We start from the raw sequence: 17,309 nt of genomic DNA, 5'->3' as shown, positions 1-17,309 counted from the left end.
GGTTTATTTCATCCTATATCTAATATAAAAATGTATCCAGTGCAGAGCTGTTTCTCCAGTTCCAGTTGTTGCGAGTGGTTTTGTTGCTTTATTTGATCTTTTAAAGTCTCTTGCTCAGATCATTCAGAGTCTGTTCTTTGTCCCCGGCAGAGACCAGATGGGTCGTTCTCAAAAAGTGATACATTTGTTGTCGGCTCTTTTTGCTTTATGAAGCATAACAATGGCCTCACTGTGCACAAGTTAGCACTTTCCCCACATTCATAAAATGTCATCGTTTATGACCGTGTGAGGGAAATAATTATTTTATGTTTGTGTGTGTGTGAGTGTTAGCTTGTGTGTAACATAACAGCATGCCTGACTTCAAGAAAGGGCAGATAAGTGAAGAGATAAATGGCTTTAGTTAGAAAATATAAATAGCATGTTACCTATTTTATCAACCATAGCAGCAATGGCAAAGTGGATTAATGTAACACGTAGTATATTCAATTTGAGCATCATAATTACCCCATTTGCAAGAGAAATGTGTATCAGACTGAGAGTAGTGTATGCTCCCTCTGTATAACAACAGGAAAGTAATTCTTCCCCAACATCTGGCTCGTTCTTCACAGTCAATGAGTTTCATCACTGTGCTCACGTTTTGGACTTCCTTGATGAGTGTGATGCATTAAACTCACCCTCTGCTCCTCTGTCCTTCCCCTCTCTGTCCTCCTCCTCTTGCATAGGTGTAGCTGCAGCCCCCCCCCCCCCCCCCACACCGCCTGCCAAGATGGTGGTGCTGTCGCTGAAAATCTGCATTCGCCAGTGCAATGTGGTGAAGACGATGCAGTTTGAGCCATCCACAGCCATTTATGACGCCTGTAGGATCATCAGAGAGAGAGTCCCTGAGGCTCAGGCTGGACAGGGTGAGAATGATAAAAAGGACACTGAATGTGGGGTAAAAGGTAAAAAAAAAAAACAGGCATTCAAGGGAGATTATGAACTCAGTGTATCAACGAGAGTAATACAGAATATGTTTGTTATTATTCACAGAACTGTGTACCTTGTGTATTTACAACATTTATCTTATTTTGCAGATTAGTACTTCAAATTGACTGTTTAGCGGATGGATGTCCTGGGGCTCACAAACTAAATAATCTAAATAGACTTGGAATAAAAAATACAAAACATGGGAATTAACATTTTAGGAAAAGAATCTCATTCATAATAGTTACGACTTTTATACCTTTGTCATGACCCTCAGATTCCACTCTTACCGGTCTTGGATAATATATAATATTGTCTAATGCTGGGATTAGACTATATGCTATTTTCGTCTGTGCGAACATATCATACATTCTTAACTTGACTTGACCGAGATGCCACACTCGGCCCCCATAAATCACAGCTTGCCAACTTTCACTACTCGCGTAAAGTATACAAGTAGTGATCAGAATAGGTTGGCAGGGTCCAATATCACTGTTCCACCTGACAGCATTAGCATGTTAGCAGACTAGTTGAGAGAATGCAATGCTAATGCTAATTCTGTTGTTTCTCCTCACTGCTCCAGCTTCAGACTATGGCCTGTTTCTGTCTGATGAAGACCCCAGAAAAGGAATCTGGCTGGAGTCCGGAAGAACGCTCGATTACTACATGCTACGCAGTGGGGTAAAAACAAACAAGCTGTTCGCCCAACACACACACTGTTTATCTTCTTCACAGAAGGCGTATATACCGTACTCAGATATACAACTACGAACAAGGAAAAGCACAATGTGATGATTTGTATTTAAATAGATCATTAAAGGTAGGGTAGGTAAGTTTGAGAAACCGGCTCGAGATACACTTTTTGTTATATTCCATGGAATGCTCTTAACATCCCGATAGCAATGAATATCTTAAGTGCTTTGACAAAAAATCCATAAAAAATGTCATCTGTGGAAGCCGTAGTACTGTAAAAAGCACGACCAATCATTTTAGCCGGCCCGGCTAAAATAACTGGATGGCCTACCTGCCTGTCAGCCTTCCATCTGTGCACAAACTTATCTCGTGCCCTCATTGGTCATGTGCACGTTCGTGTGTGTTGGAGGAGGGGCTCTGTAAGGAAGTGGCAGATTTTCTCCGGTTGTGTATTTTCAAATTCTAGCGATCTCGAGCTGGTTTCTCAAACTTACCTACCCCACCTTTAACAAAAAGCTTTATGATGAGAAAAATATCAACAATTGAATTTAATTGATTTAAATGAATAGCATTTCAGGATTTAAATGTCTAAAAATCACAAATTCCATTTTTGTATTTGTATTGTTTCTACCATTAGCCTAAATGTTTTCAAAAATAATCAAACCTAGAGAAATCCATAATTTATATCAAGGTAATGTTCCGTTTCATCTAATAATGTAGTATCCGTGTGCATTGAGTTTGCTGGATGAAGATGTCATCAATTAACTTTCATCCAGTTTTAAGGGATTTCTTTCAACACTTTTGAGATCTCAGTGGTTTTACCAAAATACTTAAACCAGATCAGAAGAAACAAGCTGCACACATGATGAAATTGGATATAAAGCGAAAAGAGGGAGCTTTAAAAGAGTGATTCTAAAGAAGATCAGCAGTAGATCCAGCGCCAGTCTCTGAGCCCCGCTGCCAGACGCCTGGGGGACTCTGTGTGTCATGTAGTGCTGCCTCTCTGTACATCTGTGGGGTTGCTTTTGCAGCTCTAAATGGGTTCTCCTCCTCAAATCCACCAAAGGCAACCCAGGTAGAATGCATGACTGTGACCAATTATTCTGAGCCAAATCTCTGCTCATTGTTGGGATTGGAAGGGAGCAGCTGGCTGTGATAGGCAGCCGTTAAATAAGGTTTTCTGGGCTATATTCTCCCCTCTCTACATGCAACCTGGATGCATTTGATCATTTTCTCTGCGGGTACTTTCTCAGCCTCTCCGGCTCTTTCTCTCTTTCATTTAATTCATGCATTCCTCTCTCCTCTTTCTCTGTCCTTTGTCTTTGAACAGGACATCCTTGAATACAAGAAGAAGCAGAGGCCCCAGAAAATCAAAATGTTGGATGGGGCCGTTAAAACCATCATGGTGGACGACTCCAAAACAGTGGGAGAGCTGCTTGTGACTATATGCAGTAGAATAGGTATATAGTTTCTTACTTTGGCCCTTTTCTTGTTGCTTTTGAGCTCTGCTGTATGGGTAGCACCTTTTCAGAACTGTTACTTGCCCATTAGTAAGCCTTTAAAGACATTTTCATTCAGTGTTAAAACAACATTTGAATTGAAGTGTTTTTCCAATCAAATCTGTTCAAAACATGCAGATAGTTCACTCTATCATTGGAAAATAAACAGAATGGGAATCAATTAAATGAACAATTTGTATTAGTTTGCTTAACAAGAGCTTTTGCAAACACAAATGTGAATGTAAACCACAGAGACAGTTGTTAAACACTAAGAAAACAATCCTGTTAAATCAAACATGTATCCATCTGGGGGATATTGTGGGTGATTTTTTTATTTACATTTTTTTGTCTTTTTGATTACAGGAATCACAAACTATGAAGAATACTCTGTGATCCAGGAGACTGTGGAGGAGAAGAAGGAGGATGGGATGGGCACGCTGAAGAAAGACAGGACGCTGCTGCGAGACGAGAGAAAAATGGAGAAGCTGAAAGCCAAACTACACACAGACGACGACTGTGAGTTCAGTAGAGTGACCTTTGACCTGATGGTGTAGTTGAAGTCGGTAATTAAAGTGGTCGGCCTGCCCTTCTGGGTCATGAGTTTTTTCCCCTCTTAACAAAATCATAATGCACTTACACTTTTATTTCATTTCACAGTGGGTATTAAATAGCACATTTTAACAGCTTACTTTGATGTCTACCAACTTCTGTGGGAGCAGTACATTTAAATCTCTTGACCCCGAGGCTGCACATTGTGCTCAGCCCCGACACTATCTTGTTCACATCAATATATCCCGAATTCTGCCTTGAACTAAAGTTAACTTCAAGATACTTTTCCGTTCACTTGGCATTTTTGACAGCATAGTTGAGGGAAAATGTTTCCTTTGGTCAACCTTCAGATATTTGTAGATGTTGACTGGAGCCAGTGAAGCGTAGTACGACAGTTCCACTCATTAGACTCTATTTAGAAATGCCTCACACGTCCGTACATATCATTACACAGTTCAGTGTACACTTTTGGAACCTCTTTGACTTTTATTAGAACTGGACGTCAGGGAAAACTCAGACGCAAAGCCAAGAGAGAGAGAGAGAGAGGAGAGCTAGTAGGAAAAGATCGTGGAGGACTAATGGAAATGTTTTGGAGATGACGGTCATGTAATTAACATCAGTTGTTCTCAACCCTGGGGGTCGCAAGATAATTTCTGGGGGTCGCCAGATGGTTGTAGAGAAAAAAATAAAATGATGTCATAAATAAACATTAACAGATTTTTGACTGGGGAATGGCTTTAACATTACATTGCATCATCAGGGATTGAATTTGCCTTAAAAATATATTTAATTGAGTGTATTTGTGAGAGTCAAAGGGTGGAAGCACATGCGTTTCTGAAGGGGGGGATTTCCAGCAGGTCAGGGGGAGGTCAAGGTCACAGTTTGGACAATTCCCTGATTCTTTTTGGAGACACTACTCATAAAGGTTGAGAACCTACGAAGATAAATGTTGTATTTCTTATTGCTTATATCCTTGTCTTTCTCCTCAACTGCACAGTTTGGATCATTGTTAACTGATACAGTATGCATATCTAGATGTATTTATTAACTGATTCCTGTGCTGTGTTTTTGTGTTGTCAGTGAACTGGCTGGACCACAGCAGGACGTTCAGAGAGCAAGGCGTGGACGAGAACGAGACTCTTCTGCTCAGACGCAAGTTCTTCTACTCGGACCAGAACGTGGACTCCAGAGATCCTGTCCAACTCAATCTGCTTTACGTTCAGGTCTGACCCTCAAACTTTTTATTCCATCTCATATTTACCACACTTAATTAGTATAACTACAAACCAGAGGATATACACTGATATCTATTTTCTTCATTTTCACCTAATGTTGACAAAAGGCTTCCGAAAATGTGCAATGATATAACATTTGAATACCTTTTAATGAAATTAGTGATTCTTACAAACCTTTTTATATAGTCTTAATATAATTAACTTGAGTGCAGATACTTTATCAATAGGTATAATTGAATACCTTCTCAAATGTTTTGTATTTTTACCTTTACCCCAAATAATGAAAGGTTTGGTTTGTCTTTCAGGCTCGAGATGACATCCTTAACGGTTCTCACCCCGTATCGTTTGACAAGGCCTGCCAGTTCGCAGGCATTCAGGCCCAGATCCAGTTTGGACCTCACATAGAGCATAAACACAAGCCTGGATTCTTAGAGTGAGCCTTTCATTGTTCTCAGTGTTGTAGATTAAGCCCATATTGAGTAGTTGCAAATAAGCTTTTTTTACTCCAGATTATTTGCCAAATATTAGGTGTAGAACTCGTTTGGGTCAGAAAACTGACTTAAAGTGAAAAAGTTCAATCTTTCATGGAGGTATAGAAACATTTTTTTCCTTTTACAAATCCAGGTTTGTTGTTCGGGAGAATTGATTGTTCTTCTGAGTTTTAGGGCAGTAGCAGAAGAAAATGTCTGTTCAAACTTCAGCTTCTCTTTTTCCATTTTCTTAGCCTGAAGGAGTTCCTACCCAAAGAATACATCAAGCAGAAAGGATCGGAGAAGAAAATATTCCAAGTTAGTTTCCTAACCTTTTTAGAAAATGGTTGTTTTACGTTAACACATTTGACAATCAAGCAGTAGTTTTTCAGAGGCTAAATACATGTATGCTCCAAACTGCAGGATCACAAGGACTGTGGAGAAATTACAGAAATCGAAACAAAAGTGAAATATGTCAAACTGGCGCGGTCTCTGCGGACATATGGCGTCTCCTTCTTCCTGGTCAAAGTAAGTCTTTATTTTATTATTTATTTTTAGTGAATTCACAAAAATATACAATTTTAATGAGGTATCCCCGCACCATTGTATTCCATAAAAAGATCATCTGCCTTCGAAATGAGAAAAACTTAGCCTGCAGTTATTTTCTCCTGTTTTTAAAATAGATTTGTTTTTAAAGTGGACGCAGATTTTATGAACTGGTGGAAATATAGCAAGAGCCTTTTATCTCCTGAGTGTGAAATACGCTCTTTGAGCTTGGTGTGAAAAGGATAAAGAGTTTGAGGGCAGGTCTCAGCTGGTGGGGACATTTTCTGTGTCCACCTGAACTTTGAAAATGTCTTCTGAACCAAGAGGGAAATAATTAGGGCCGGAAAAAACTGCCAATGAGGTTAGCAATAATCACTCATTGCTAATTAACATTTTTCTTTCGTTATTTACAATAATCTTTAAATAGCGATTATGTTTTTCTTTATAACATTTTTAATTGGGGGGGGAAATGATGCATACATACAGCTTTCTATCGTTTTTAAATTGGGTTGAACAGTACAGCCTTTTTTCACGCAACTATTCTTACAGATACCAAATCATTCATTTCCATCCATTATATCTGTAAATGTAAAAAAACTAAGAGAAAAAAATGCATATGAATGAACCTTTGGCTTTTTGCATGCCATACATTGACCATCATCTCTCCTCTCTTACCACACACACACACACGCACACACACACACACACACACACACACACACACACACACACACACATACACATACACATACACATACACATACACATACACATACACAGAAGTGGAGTAAATAAGGGAGACTAGGAGACATCGCACCGGCAAACCAAGTCGAGCTGCCATCGTGCTGACAGCAATTGGCAGATTTCTTTTGCCTCACGTTATTTGTCACCAAGACGAAATCCTGCATAAAGCCATGGGAAACCTCCCTGTCTGTATTGATACATCTCTGTCCAATTGTCACCTCTTCTGGCTTCATTGCTGAGATTTTTTTGAAAATGACATCCTTTCTGGTAATTGCTTAGGAAAAAAAGTCACTTACTGACTCTCTGCCAGACAGTTCCTGGCTTTTAATCAGTATCTTTCGGCACCAGAGGATAAGGGTGGAGATGAAGTATAGAAATAACACAAACTCTATTAGGTTGTGAGCTCACCTCAGAGCTCACACATTCCACAGTCCTGCGAGACCACACTGTACCTCAACTTTTATTCCTTTTAAGCGTAAAAACACACAAATCTTCAACCTCCTGGCCTCCGATCTGTGTTCCCCTTGGTCAGTTTGACATCTTATCTGCTCACTTTTGTCGTTTCCATCGTCCTCGAGTGTGATTCAATGGGGCAGAAACATCTTAAAAATAACCCTGGAAAAATGCAGTCCATAGTCGCTAACCCATAACCCCTGGAGGCCCCGAGGGGTTTTACAGGCCCTCCAGGATTTTTACACAACTCACCTCTCTGCCCTCACGTCACACCCCATCACAGTCTGTCCATCTGCTCACACACTGCAGCTCCTGGAGAAACACTTTCACTGTCCATGAAGGGAAAGGAGAAGAAGTCAGCTGTTCTGTCAGCTCACAGAGCGACTGGAGTATGACATTAGAGGCTTAGTGAATGCAGGGGAGGTTGAGAGTTTCTGACAGGCAGATAAAGACATGATTAAGACGTTACGCTATAATTACTAACAGGGAAAAATGTGTTTTTGTTTCTTTAACTGGTTAGACGGATGAATACCCATCTTGGCAGATCAGTGTGACAGCAAAATACAAGTTGAAGCGGCTAGGCCTTTGAATTTAAGTATGTTGCTTGGAGTGTTAATCGGTCTTTATTCAAGTAATGTCCTTATCAAGCCGGTTTAAATTAAAATGAAAGATGAAATGAATTGTTCACTCAAGAAAAGAAAAAAATGACATTTGTTTTTGTATCATGAGGTTTGGTGTCTTGTTGGTTTAGTACATTAATACAATGTGATCCTATGAGAGATGACACAAATGACCTGAAAGCAAAAAATCTTAAATGAAAACAAATCTAAATGAAGCAAAATTAATGTTTTTTTGTCAAGTTAACTTATCATGTGAAGCCATTGCAGCAGTAATAAAACATTAAAAACACTTTTTTAAAGGGGCCATATGAACATAGAGCAAAGAGTGCAGATCACTTCCAACGGACAGGAAAAAGCAGCTCACTTATTTACTAGTCTACATAGTGCATTGTTAAACTCATCCATTACAAATCTCAGACCGCTATGTTAAAAATCTTTGACTGAAAATAAAACCCCCAGAGCCTAGTAATGACAAGATTGTCTAATAAACTAGCTGCATCCTGAAGAAGATACACACTTCTAAGCAAAGCTGAAAGTAGGTTGACATATTTCTCAATGAGCCATCACCTGATTATATATGTGCATCCAACCCTGGTTGCAACATAATGTAACTGTGACACATTTTGAAAGTTTACCAGAAAGTTGATTTTTTCAGGAAAAGATGAAGAGTAAGAACAAGCTGGTGCCGCGGCTCCTGGGGATCACCAAAGAGTCTGTGATGAGAGTGGAGGAGAAGACCAAAGACGTGGTTCAGGAGTGGCCCCTCACCACGGTGAAGAGGTGGGCTGCGTCGCCCAAGAGCTTCACCCTGGTAAGACACACGTTCTGCAAAAATACATCTAACTGGACACTGATCTGGCTTTTAATCAGTGTCTATCAGCACCAGAGGATAAGGGTAGAGATGAAGAATAGAAAAAACCACAAACTCTATTGCGTTGTTAGCTCACCTCATCAAATAGTCATTTGCAGTAGCTCACACATTCCACAGTCCTGCGAGACCACACTGTACCTCAACCTTTATTCATTTTAAGCTTAAAAACAGACCGAAGTCTTCAACCTCCTGGCCTCTGATCTGTGTTCCCCTTGATCAGTTTGACATCTTATCTGCTCACTTTTGTCGTTTCCATCGTCCTCGTGTGTGATTCAATGGGGCAGAAACATCTTAAAAATAACCCTGGAAAAATGCAGTCCATAGTCGCTAACCCATAACCCCTGGAGGCCCCGAGGGGTTTTACAGGCCCTCCAGGATTTTTACTGATCTATATAATTTTTCACCATTATTTGATACAGCCGGCTTTGTTCTTTCAGCCTATTTAATCTTGTATTCATTCTGTCCACACTAGTAAATGAGGACAGACTCACAGTAAAAACCCAACTGTTCCCTGCAGTGGCCATTAAACAATCACTGTAGTGCTCAGGCTGTCCTTTCACTCCCTCGCCCACCTCAGTTATTGAACACAGTCCTTTGTCTTCCCTGTCAATATCTCTCCTTTGTGTCTGCACTCGGAGTCAATGAGCAACTTGGATTTAATCTTTCAGATCTGGTCGATGCTCTGTCTTTATTAAATTAACATGCTTTCTCTTTCTTCCTGTTAATTCATTAGAGTGTCTTTCGGTTTAGGCTCTGTGTTCTTGTTACAGTTGGATTCAAAATGGATTTGATTTGTCGTTCACTCGTTTAAGGAGTCATAGATTTCAGCCCATTGTAAATTGGATAGAATCACCCTGCAACCCCATTGGATATACTGTATGTATAGTGTGCCCATGTGACGTGTACAGAGCTTTACTCAAAAAATGTTCCGGATTAATTTAATTCTGCTCGGATCCTACATAAAATCTGCTCCAACATGCTTCTTGGATTTATCCCACTCTCTGTATGTTGCAGCGGTTTCATGTCCAACACAATATGTAGTACTTACAGTATCTGACACTAGCCTGGCTACACATTAATCCGCGCAGTAAATCCTCATATTCTATACATAAGCACTGCATCGGTTACTTTCCTTACTTGCCAATGAAAATGCATGTTTAAGATTTGACTCTGTGTTTGTGTAGGACTTTGGGGAATACCAGGAAAGCTATTACTCAGTGCAGACCACTGAAGGGGAACAGATCTCTCAGCTCATTGCCGGTTACATCGACATCATCCTCAAAAAGGTGAGACATTCATCTCTGGAGACCCTGATGAATCATAATGGCTCGATAAAGTCTCATATCTGTTGATATGCTCAGGCTGCTGTGTTAGACAGCTGTTTTTGAATAAAAACAAGTACAAGACAGCTGGGCTCATCCGGCACAGGTACACTGCAAAAACTCAGATAGCTATTTTCTGCAAACATATTTGATCTGTCTTTATCCCCGCAGTTAAAAAAGTTGCACACTGTTAAGCTTTAGTATGGTTGACATTTTAGTTTAAATCACCTTAATCTGTGGAATCTAATTCTTTCAAATATACTTACGTATATGTCAAATGGAGATTCATTTCAATCGTGTGATGAATTTGGGCCCAGGTTGTTTTATACTACAGTCAATGTAACATTTAGGTTCCCTCAGGGTTGTTGTTTTAAACCCCAGCACTTCTTTTGAAACTAATATTTGCTGTATTTTTCTCTGTGCTGCAGAAGCAAAGCAAGGACCGCTTTGGCTTAGAAGGCGATGAGGAGTCGACCATGCTTGAGGAATCCGTCTCCCCGAAAAAGTGAGTAAATATTTAACTAGTAAAGTGTTTTGACCTCTAAGGCTTGAAAGCAGCATGGCTCAGTGGATATGAGCCTTTGACTCAACAACTGAAAATATGGTACAAGCATTTGGGGTTTCCAAGGAAATATCTGTAATAACTCAATCTGTCTGATGTTTTGGTCGTGACATCCAAAATGTGCTTTTATCCATGTTTTTTTTCTTTTAATGTTTATTTTATTATCTTTGCTTTTTAATGACTGTTTTTAAATGCCATTTTCTTAATGTCTTTCCTTTTTGGAAAGCACTTTGAATTGCCTTGTGTTGAAAGGTGCTATATAAATAAACTTGCCTTGCCTATGTGTTTAGTGCTATCTAGCAAATTTTAGCATGCTAACATGATGAACATTATAACTGCTAAAAATGTGCCTTTTAGTGGTGTCATTGTAAGCATGTTAGCATCCATACGCTAACATTGAGCTCCAAGCAGCACTGCCTTAGAACAGCCCATAAGAATAAAGTTGTAGAAAACAAAATACTCACATAGTGTGGTCTTTACAAAAGCAATAAAATGTGAATAAAACTACAGCACGAAATACTTGCAGTGGTTTGGGATAATCCTTAGACAACCCTGCATTACATTGTTGTTACAGTCCAGTGGCGGTATGATGGTGGTTTGTGCTCAATAGCATCACACAAAGTTATTGCATATTATTCCATCAAAAAAACAATATCAGTCTGGGTCCCTTTTCAATTTCCTTTTCACCACCTTCCTCGACCGCAGATCACACATCCATCTTCCAGAACCTCATTTCACCGCATGAACAACTCCTCAGCTGGACTTTATCCTGAGAGATAATCATTATATGAGGACATTTTGCTGCACTGGAAAAGCAAAGGCCCTCTCTGAACATTTCCTGATTAGATGTGTATTAGCTCATTTATCCACAGTGGGCTCTCTGAAGCCCCTTTCATGTCTAGCCCCCCATTTGATAGCTTATTGCTTTCCAGCTTTAAACTGAGATCTTCTGCTGTAATCGTTATTGTGTTTTTTTCTTTTTATCTGTGCTTGCGCGCAGGCCCGAAGGCAAAAGTCTTTAATACTGCAAACACATAGCAAGCGTTACACTGGCAGGCCTTATCTGAGGAAAATCAAAACAAAGCTCTGTCTTCCAGAAGGACACAGTGGGAAGACTCTACAATGTCGCTCTGCTTTGTGTTAGTGGCCCACTATCAGGAAGCGAACACAGCCAAATGCTCGGTGGTAAAAATCCCTCCCATTGGATTTAGCTTTTAATCTTCAGTTGTTCAAGTCTGTATGAGAGAAAATCCAACGTTTTTTGGGCTGTACGGGCTCTGTTTCCATGGCCATGTAAAGCCTAGAGAAATGGAACAAAATGGTGTTCCCTTTACATTGAATTGTGCTTGGCTATCTGTGACATTAAGCTAATGTGGTCCCTATTACTTTCCTTTTGCAGGACTATTTATCTGCTGTTAGTTATTCTTATGGTTTGTTTTAGCTACTGCCTTGTCTATATGTGGTAACATGACAGAATTACTGACATGTTGAATTTTGAATACATTTAATCTTGCTACATCCAAATACCCATTTTCATTTCACATTTTCATCCTCATGCTTCACTGTGATTGGAACAACTTTTTGTAAAGCTGTGAGACCAGTAATTTGTGGAGAGGATAATGACTAATCATCACTCCCACTGATTGATTTCGTCACCTCACTCCCTTTGGTGATAAATACCTATATGAAAAACATGCTTTGAAAGTGCTCATTCTCGGATCCCTGTTACTCTACACACACAAAATATGGTTCTCCTAGCTTGAGTTCAACTTTAATGAGAGTGTGATTTAAATATAAATCATTATGATTACATGTAACTTGCCAGATTTGCCCTCTTTAAGAAAACTTTGGATACATTTTCATGCTGTGTGTATTAATCTACTTAAAGGTGACACATCATGAAAAGCTCACTTGTTAATTCAACAAGCCTTCAGATTTGGCCACCCTTCCTACTATATGTCACATGTAGGATTATTAGAATATACCTTTTTTATATTTGTAATACTTGTACATACCCTAATTTTCTCGCAAGATATTCAGAGCAGACTGGACACTTTCTGGAGGAGGACTGTGCACTAAAATAGAGTGTTTCAGACAGAGGGCATATGAAACCGATAATAAACGTAAAATAATGTGTTTCTAATCATTTAAAGTAAGCAAATGTGTTGTATGAACCAAAACTATTAGTATGAACCAAAACACTGAGAATAATATGCCCCCTTTCAGACAGGACTTCTTTTGAAAACATGGTGTTTTAGGGTCAGGTGATTTTCCCTTAACATTGTAGAAGCTTTATTTACTGCCTGATTATGTGCCTGCAGGTCCACCATCCTTCAGCAGCAGTTTAATCGTGTGGGCCGAATGGAGCATGGCTCGGTGGCGCTGCCAGGGGTGATTCGCTCCGGCTCCATCGGCACAGAGTCGCTCAGCATGGGCACCATGCCGTCTGCTCAGCAGCAGATCACAATGGGTCAGATGCACCGCGGGCACATGCCACCTCTCGTAAGAACAGCAAACTGGCACTCAGTGTGATGTGATGTCTTTTTGCTCAGTGATGAAATTGACGCTGTATGCCACTCACACACTACTAGACACATGCTACAAATAGCTTCACAAGGGTGCAATCATCTTCTAAGCAGGCTTTTTTTTAAATGCCTCAAGGCTGCATTCAGTGAGAAATGAACCTGTTTGTCTTCCTGTTTGCATAGAGTTCAGCACAGCAGGCTTTAATGGGAACCATCAACACCAGTATGCAAGCTGTGCAGAAGGCCCAGATCAACCTAGGGGAGGTGGACGACCTGCCCCCACTGGGACAGGACATGGTACAGTACAGTGCACACACACTGTAACACCACGTTTTATTGTAATATATATAACTGCCTATGCATGTGATAAATGAAAAAGTCATAACAGAAAATCATAGTGACAAATGGTAATAAATAATAGAGCTGTCTGCAGAATGACAGCCATGTTTAGATGAATTTCAAGCATGCAAAAATAATGATGTTGTTGTGGTCTCCCTCTGTGTACCTAGGCATCCAAGGTATGGATCCAGAACAAGATGGATGAGTCGAAGCATGAGATCCACTCCCAGGTGGACGCCATCACTGCAGGAACCGCCTCTGTCGTCAATCTCACAGCTGGTGAGTGGCACTGGCATGACTCAGCAGATTTATGCGCTGCTTGTCGGCTACCAAGGCTTTGATTCACTGCAGACATCTTGATAGTAGAGCTACTTTATGTATTGTTGAAAAGCCTTTGTGGGAATAATTATGAGGGTTTTAGGAAGGCTTAATGAAACCAGAGTAAGTGTTAAGTCATGCCCACAGTTTTACAAGTACATTTGAGGAGTGCCAGAGTTAAAATGATCTGGCTAATTAGAGACTAAAGCAGACCTTTCCCATCAGTCTGGTGTTCCTTGACATAGTTTCAGGCTCTGTATAAAATGTTATAGGTCCCTGTTTCCTGCTGTGGTTTGGTGTATGTAGACTGGTAGATGTGTCTATTGGCTATGTGCCATTCTGAAACCCTCCAAGTTGAAATACTGTAGGTTGTTTTTTCATTTATTCTATAATATTCTCCTGCTAATATTCCTTAACTAAAATTGACTAATGTGTGTATGCTTTCTTTAATAGTACTTCAAGGTAGATAGTGTTAGTGAATGTTAAGAAGACTCAATAATGCTTTTGAATTGGGTTAAAATAAGTGTTCTTTTATTGATGGCCCTTATTATTCTGTCCCCTCTCCCCATACCCAGGCGATCCCACTGACACAGACTACACCGCCGTGGGCTGCGCCATCACCACCATCTCCTCCAACCTGACAGAAATGTCAAAGGGTGTGAAGCTGCTGGCTGCACTGATGGAGGATGACGTGGGCGGAGGTAATGACCTGATGAGGGCTGCCAGGACCCTCGCAGGGGCCGTGTCTGACCTGCTGAAGGCTGTGGAGCCGGCCTCTGGAGAGGTGAGCAAAGAAACACTGAGATAATGAAACCATGTCTTGTCAAAACACCACCAGTCCTATCTTGTATGGTACCAATCTCTCTTTATTTAGCTTGTTACTCCAGCTGTGTAGGATTTTCCCTGCCTATGATTTTTGGATATGTGACATACAGTAGATTGCAGATGGTTCATGTTGAAGTCATGGCAAGTAAAGTCTGAACGACATAATAGTCAATATGACTGTAGACATTGAAATGTGAAGGGAAGACCAACAATGGCCACCATATTGAGCTTACATCAAATGGAGAAAGCAGGGAAGGCACATAGATAGAAAGAGTAGATAATGGACAGAAAATCTAGAAAAATGTGTGAAAGTGAAGCCTGAACCTGGCTTTGAGTCCATACAGCAAGCAGACTATTCATTTGTGTTGGTTAAAATACAGATTTTGTCTGTGTATTTGACTCCACACAATGTTTTTTTCTTTCCAAATTGATAACCTAAAAAGTTAATCTAATTTGCCATGGAGCAGCTCTGCTCGGACACAATTTATCATCTCTTAATAAAGCAGTGTCTCTTCTGTTCCTCCATACTAAATCTAATTATATTAACATCCTCTGATGCTGGCCGGCTGCGGCTAACTGAATTGTTCAGGTCTGTCTTAATAAAAGATCTCAGACTGTGGCTAGGCTGAATGGCAGGGCATTTCATGCTTTTGTGAAAGCAGAACTTACTTTAAAAAGTAAAAGACACTTTGTGCTAATGTTGTTTCCGTCTGTATTTTACTGTAATGCTCTCACTGAAGTCTATTAGGAGTTTGTTGTTGTGGCAGTATCATTCAGAAGTTAATGTACTGTACAGTTGTTGGCTGGTAATCTGCATAATGCACGGGTTCATCTAGCTTTGGGACAACGCTGATCCTTATACACTCCTGCATTATGCATGCGGGCAGTTGGAAAGATTACGTGAAGCCTGAAGTAAACTTCAAGGATCCCCAGTAGCTGATGCCATGGCAATAAGCTAATCTTCCTACACGTATCAGAGAATACATAATTTAATCATTCATAAAGCCAGTCAACACTGTATATACATTCAAGTAGAAGCTGGAACGCAGCCTGTCTCCTGCATGCCAATAGATGATTATGCACATCTTTTTCAAAGGTTGATTTGTTTATTATAAGGTATATTATTATTATTATTATTATTATTATTATTTGTGTTTGTATCGACTCTGCACATTTCTTTCAACACCTTAGTCTCCAGACAGACTACCACAATATAAGTGTTACCAGCAGATATGGTGCTGTTGTGTGTTATTGCAGTAAACTAGCAATATGATACATGTCTTTGTGTTAAAATCAATATCAAGGTGCATCACTATAGTGGCAATGATTTGCATGCAGCACAGTTAAACACATTAGAGGTTACTTGGAAGCTATATTTCAAGATGCAAGATGATGCCGTTTCCAACCAGGCGTCCAAATGCAGCTTCACATCCTGATGGTTTTCTCTGTGTGTGTGTGTGTGTGTGTTTGCAGCCCAGACAGACTGTGCTGACAGCAGCCGGCAGCATCGGCCAGGCCAGCGGAGACCTCCTGCGCCAGATTGGAGAGAACGAGATGGACGAGAGGTTCCAGGTAACCCCCCCCCCCCCAATCCATTTATCATCATCACCATCACCGTCTGTGTAATATCTAAAGAAAACTCACTCCTCTGGAACTCTGTTAATCAAAAACACATTGTATCCAGGGGAATACAGAGAGGATATTATGTTTTTAGTTTGAATTGAATGCTATTCTAGCTGTCAGGCCTGTGTTTTTCTTTCATGTAGCTCATACTTGGCTGAACCACGATTGTTATTGTAATGCAATGTTTGCCGAGGTTATACATAGATCAGATCAACACAACCTTTCTTACAGCCTGCCTGTCACCACGCACACAGTGTATTTCAGTAGTGTATAGTAATGATGTGTTGTATGTACTGTATGCGCAGTAGGAGAAAGTGTTTTTTTTATATTCTTGATGGTTCCCTTTTACAAATATATAATATACAATAAGAAAAAGAGCATCGCTTTTCCTGCTAAAAAGAAATTAGATTGCACTTAGATGTCATTTCATTTTCCATCCCCTCTTTTTTAGCGCAATTATGCACAACTACAGACACAATCCTTTGTCACAGACACAGAGCTCAAATTGATAACCTTTCTCTTCACTTGTCATATCATTTGTTTATTAGAAAGGGATAAATATGTCTAAGGACAGACATGTATATCTTACTGATGAGAGTTTTTTTCTTATTTCTTCTTTGAAACCCGTTGTTGTAGGACATCCTGATGAATCTGGCCAAAGCAGTGGCCAACGCTGCAGCCATGATGGTGCTGAAGGCCAAGAACGTGGCACAGGTAGCGGACGACGCCGTGCTCCAGAACCGGGTCATAGCTGCTGCCACTCAGTGTGCGCTGTCCACCTCCCAGCTGGTGGCTTGTGCCAAGGTACAGACATCTGTTAGACTCTCAGATTTCATCTTGAAATGTGAGAGTCATTGTGCTAAATTATCATATCAGTATTTGTGTGACATGCACTCTTTTTGCAAAAAAGTTAATTTAGTAGATGTTCATGTTTATTTATGTTGGTGGTGTGATGTTTCCCAACTTTGCAGTGGTGTCACTTGGGAACCTGTTGTGCATGCATGACAACACCTCCCCATTTGTTGATTTATCTTCTCTAATAAGTAGACCGTGCAGCACGGTTTGGTAAATAGAGATTTCTGTAATAAATAAATAACCTCTAATTTATCCACAGCTTTTGGTGCATGATTATATCATGAATCAACAAGGCAC

General features: G+C 40.2%; 1 protein-coding gene across 2 annotated transcripts in view; it reads left to right on the top strand.

Annotated features, from left to right (window-relative positions):
- The first annotated feature begins 766 nt into the window (after nucleotides 1-766).
- Nucleotides 767-17,309, top strand: part of tln2a (talin 2a) — a 51,866-nt gene continuing 35,323 nt past the window's right edge. For both annotated transcript variants that reach the window (XM_034116993.1, XM_034116992.1), the window contains exons 1-17: nucleotides 767-902; nucleotides 1,547-1,644; nucleotides 2,987-3,116; nucleotides 3,519-3,671; nucleotides 4,785-4,927; nucleotides 5,245-5,372; nucleotides 5,664-5,727; nucleotides 5,833-5,937; nucleotides 8,428-8,583; nucleotides 9,828-9,929; nucleotides 10,394-10,470; nucleotides 12,849-13,029; nucleotides 13,236-13,349; nucleotides 13,562-13,670; nucleotides 14,285-14,493; nucleotides 16,008-16,106; nucleotides 16,794-16,961. In XM_034116993.1, the coding sequence (XP_033972884.1) occupies nucleotides 767-902; nucleotides 1,547-1,644; nucleotides 2,987-3,116; nucleotides 3,519-3,671; nucleotides 4,785-4,927; nucleotides 5,245-5,372; nucleotides 5,664-5,727; nucleotides 5,833-5,937; nucleotides 8,428-8,583; nucleotides 9,828-9,929; nucleotides 10,394-10,470; nucleotides 12,849-13,029; nucleotides 13,236-13,349; nucleotides 13,562-13,670; nucleotides 14,285-14,493; nucleotides 16,008-16,106; nucleotides 16,794-16,961 (2,172 nt within the window). The remainder of the gene's footprint in view (nucleotides 903-1,546; nucleotides 1,645-2,986; nucleotides 3,117-3,518; nucleotides 3,672-4,784; nucleotides 4,928-5,244; nucleotides 5,373-5,663; nucleotides 5,728-5,832; nucleotides 5,938-8,427; nucleotides 8,584-9,827; nucleotides 9,930-10,393; nucleotides 10,471-12,848; nucleotides 13,030-13,235; nucleotides 13,350-13,561; nucleotides 13,671-14,284; nucleotides 14,494-16,007; nucleotides 16,107-16,793; nucleotides 16,962-17,309) is intronic.

The sequence above is a fragment of the Trematomus bernacchii genome, unplaced genomic scaffold (genome assembly GCF_902827165.1).
Source record: "Trematomus bernacchii unplaced genomic scaffold, fTreBer1.1, whole genome shotgun sequence".
NCBI classification, from domain to species: domain Eukaryota; kingdom Metazoa; phylum Chordata; class Actinopteri; order Perciformes; family Nototheniidae; genus Trematomus; species Trematomus bernacchii.
This window is presented reverse-complemented; position numbering and strand designations above follow the sequence as displayed.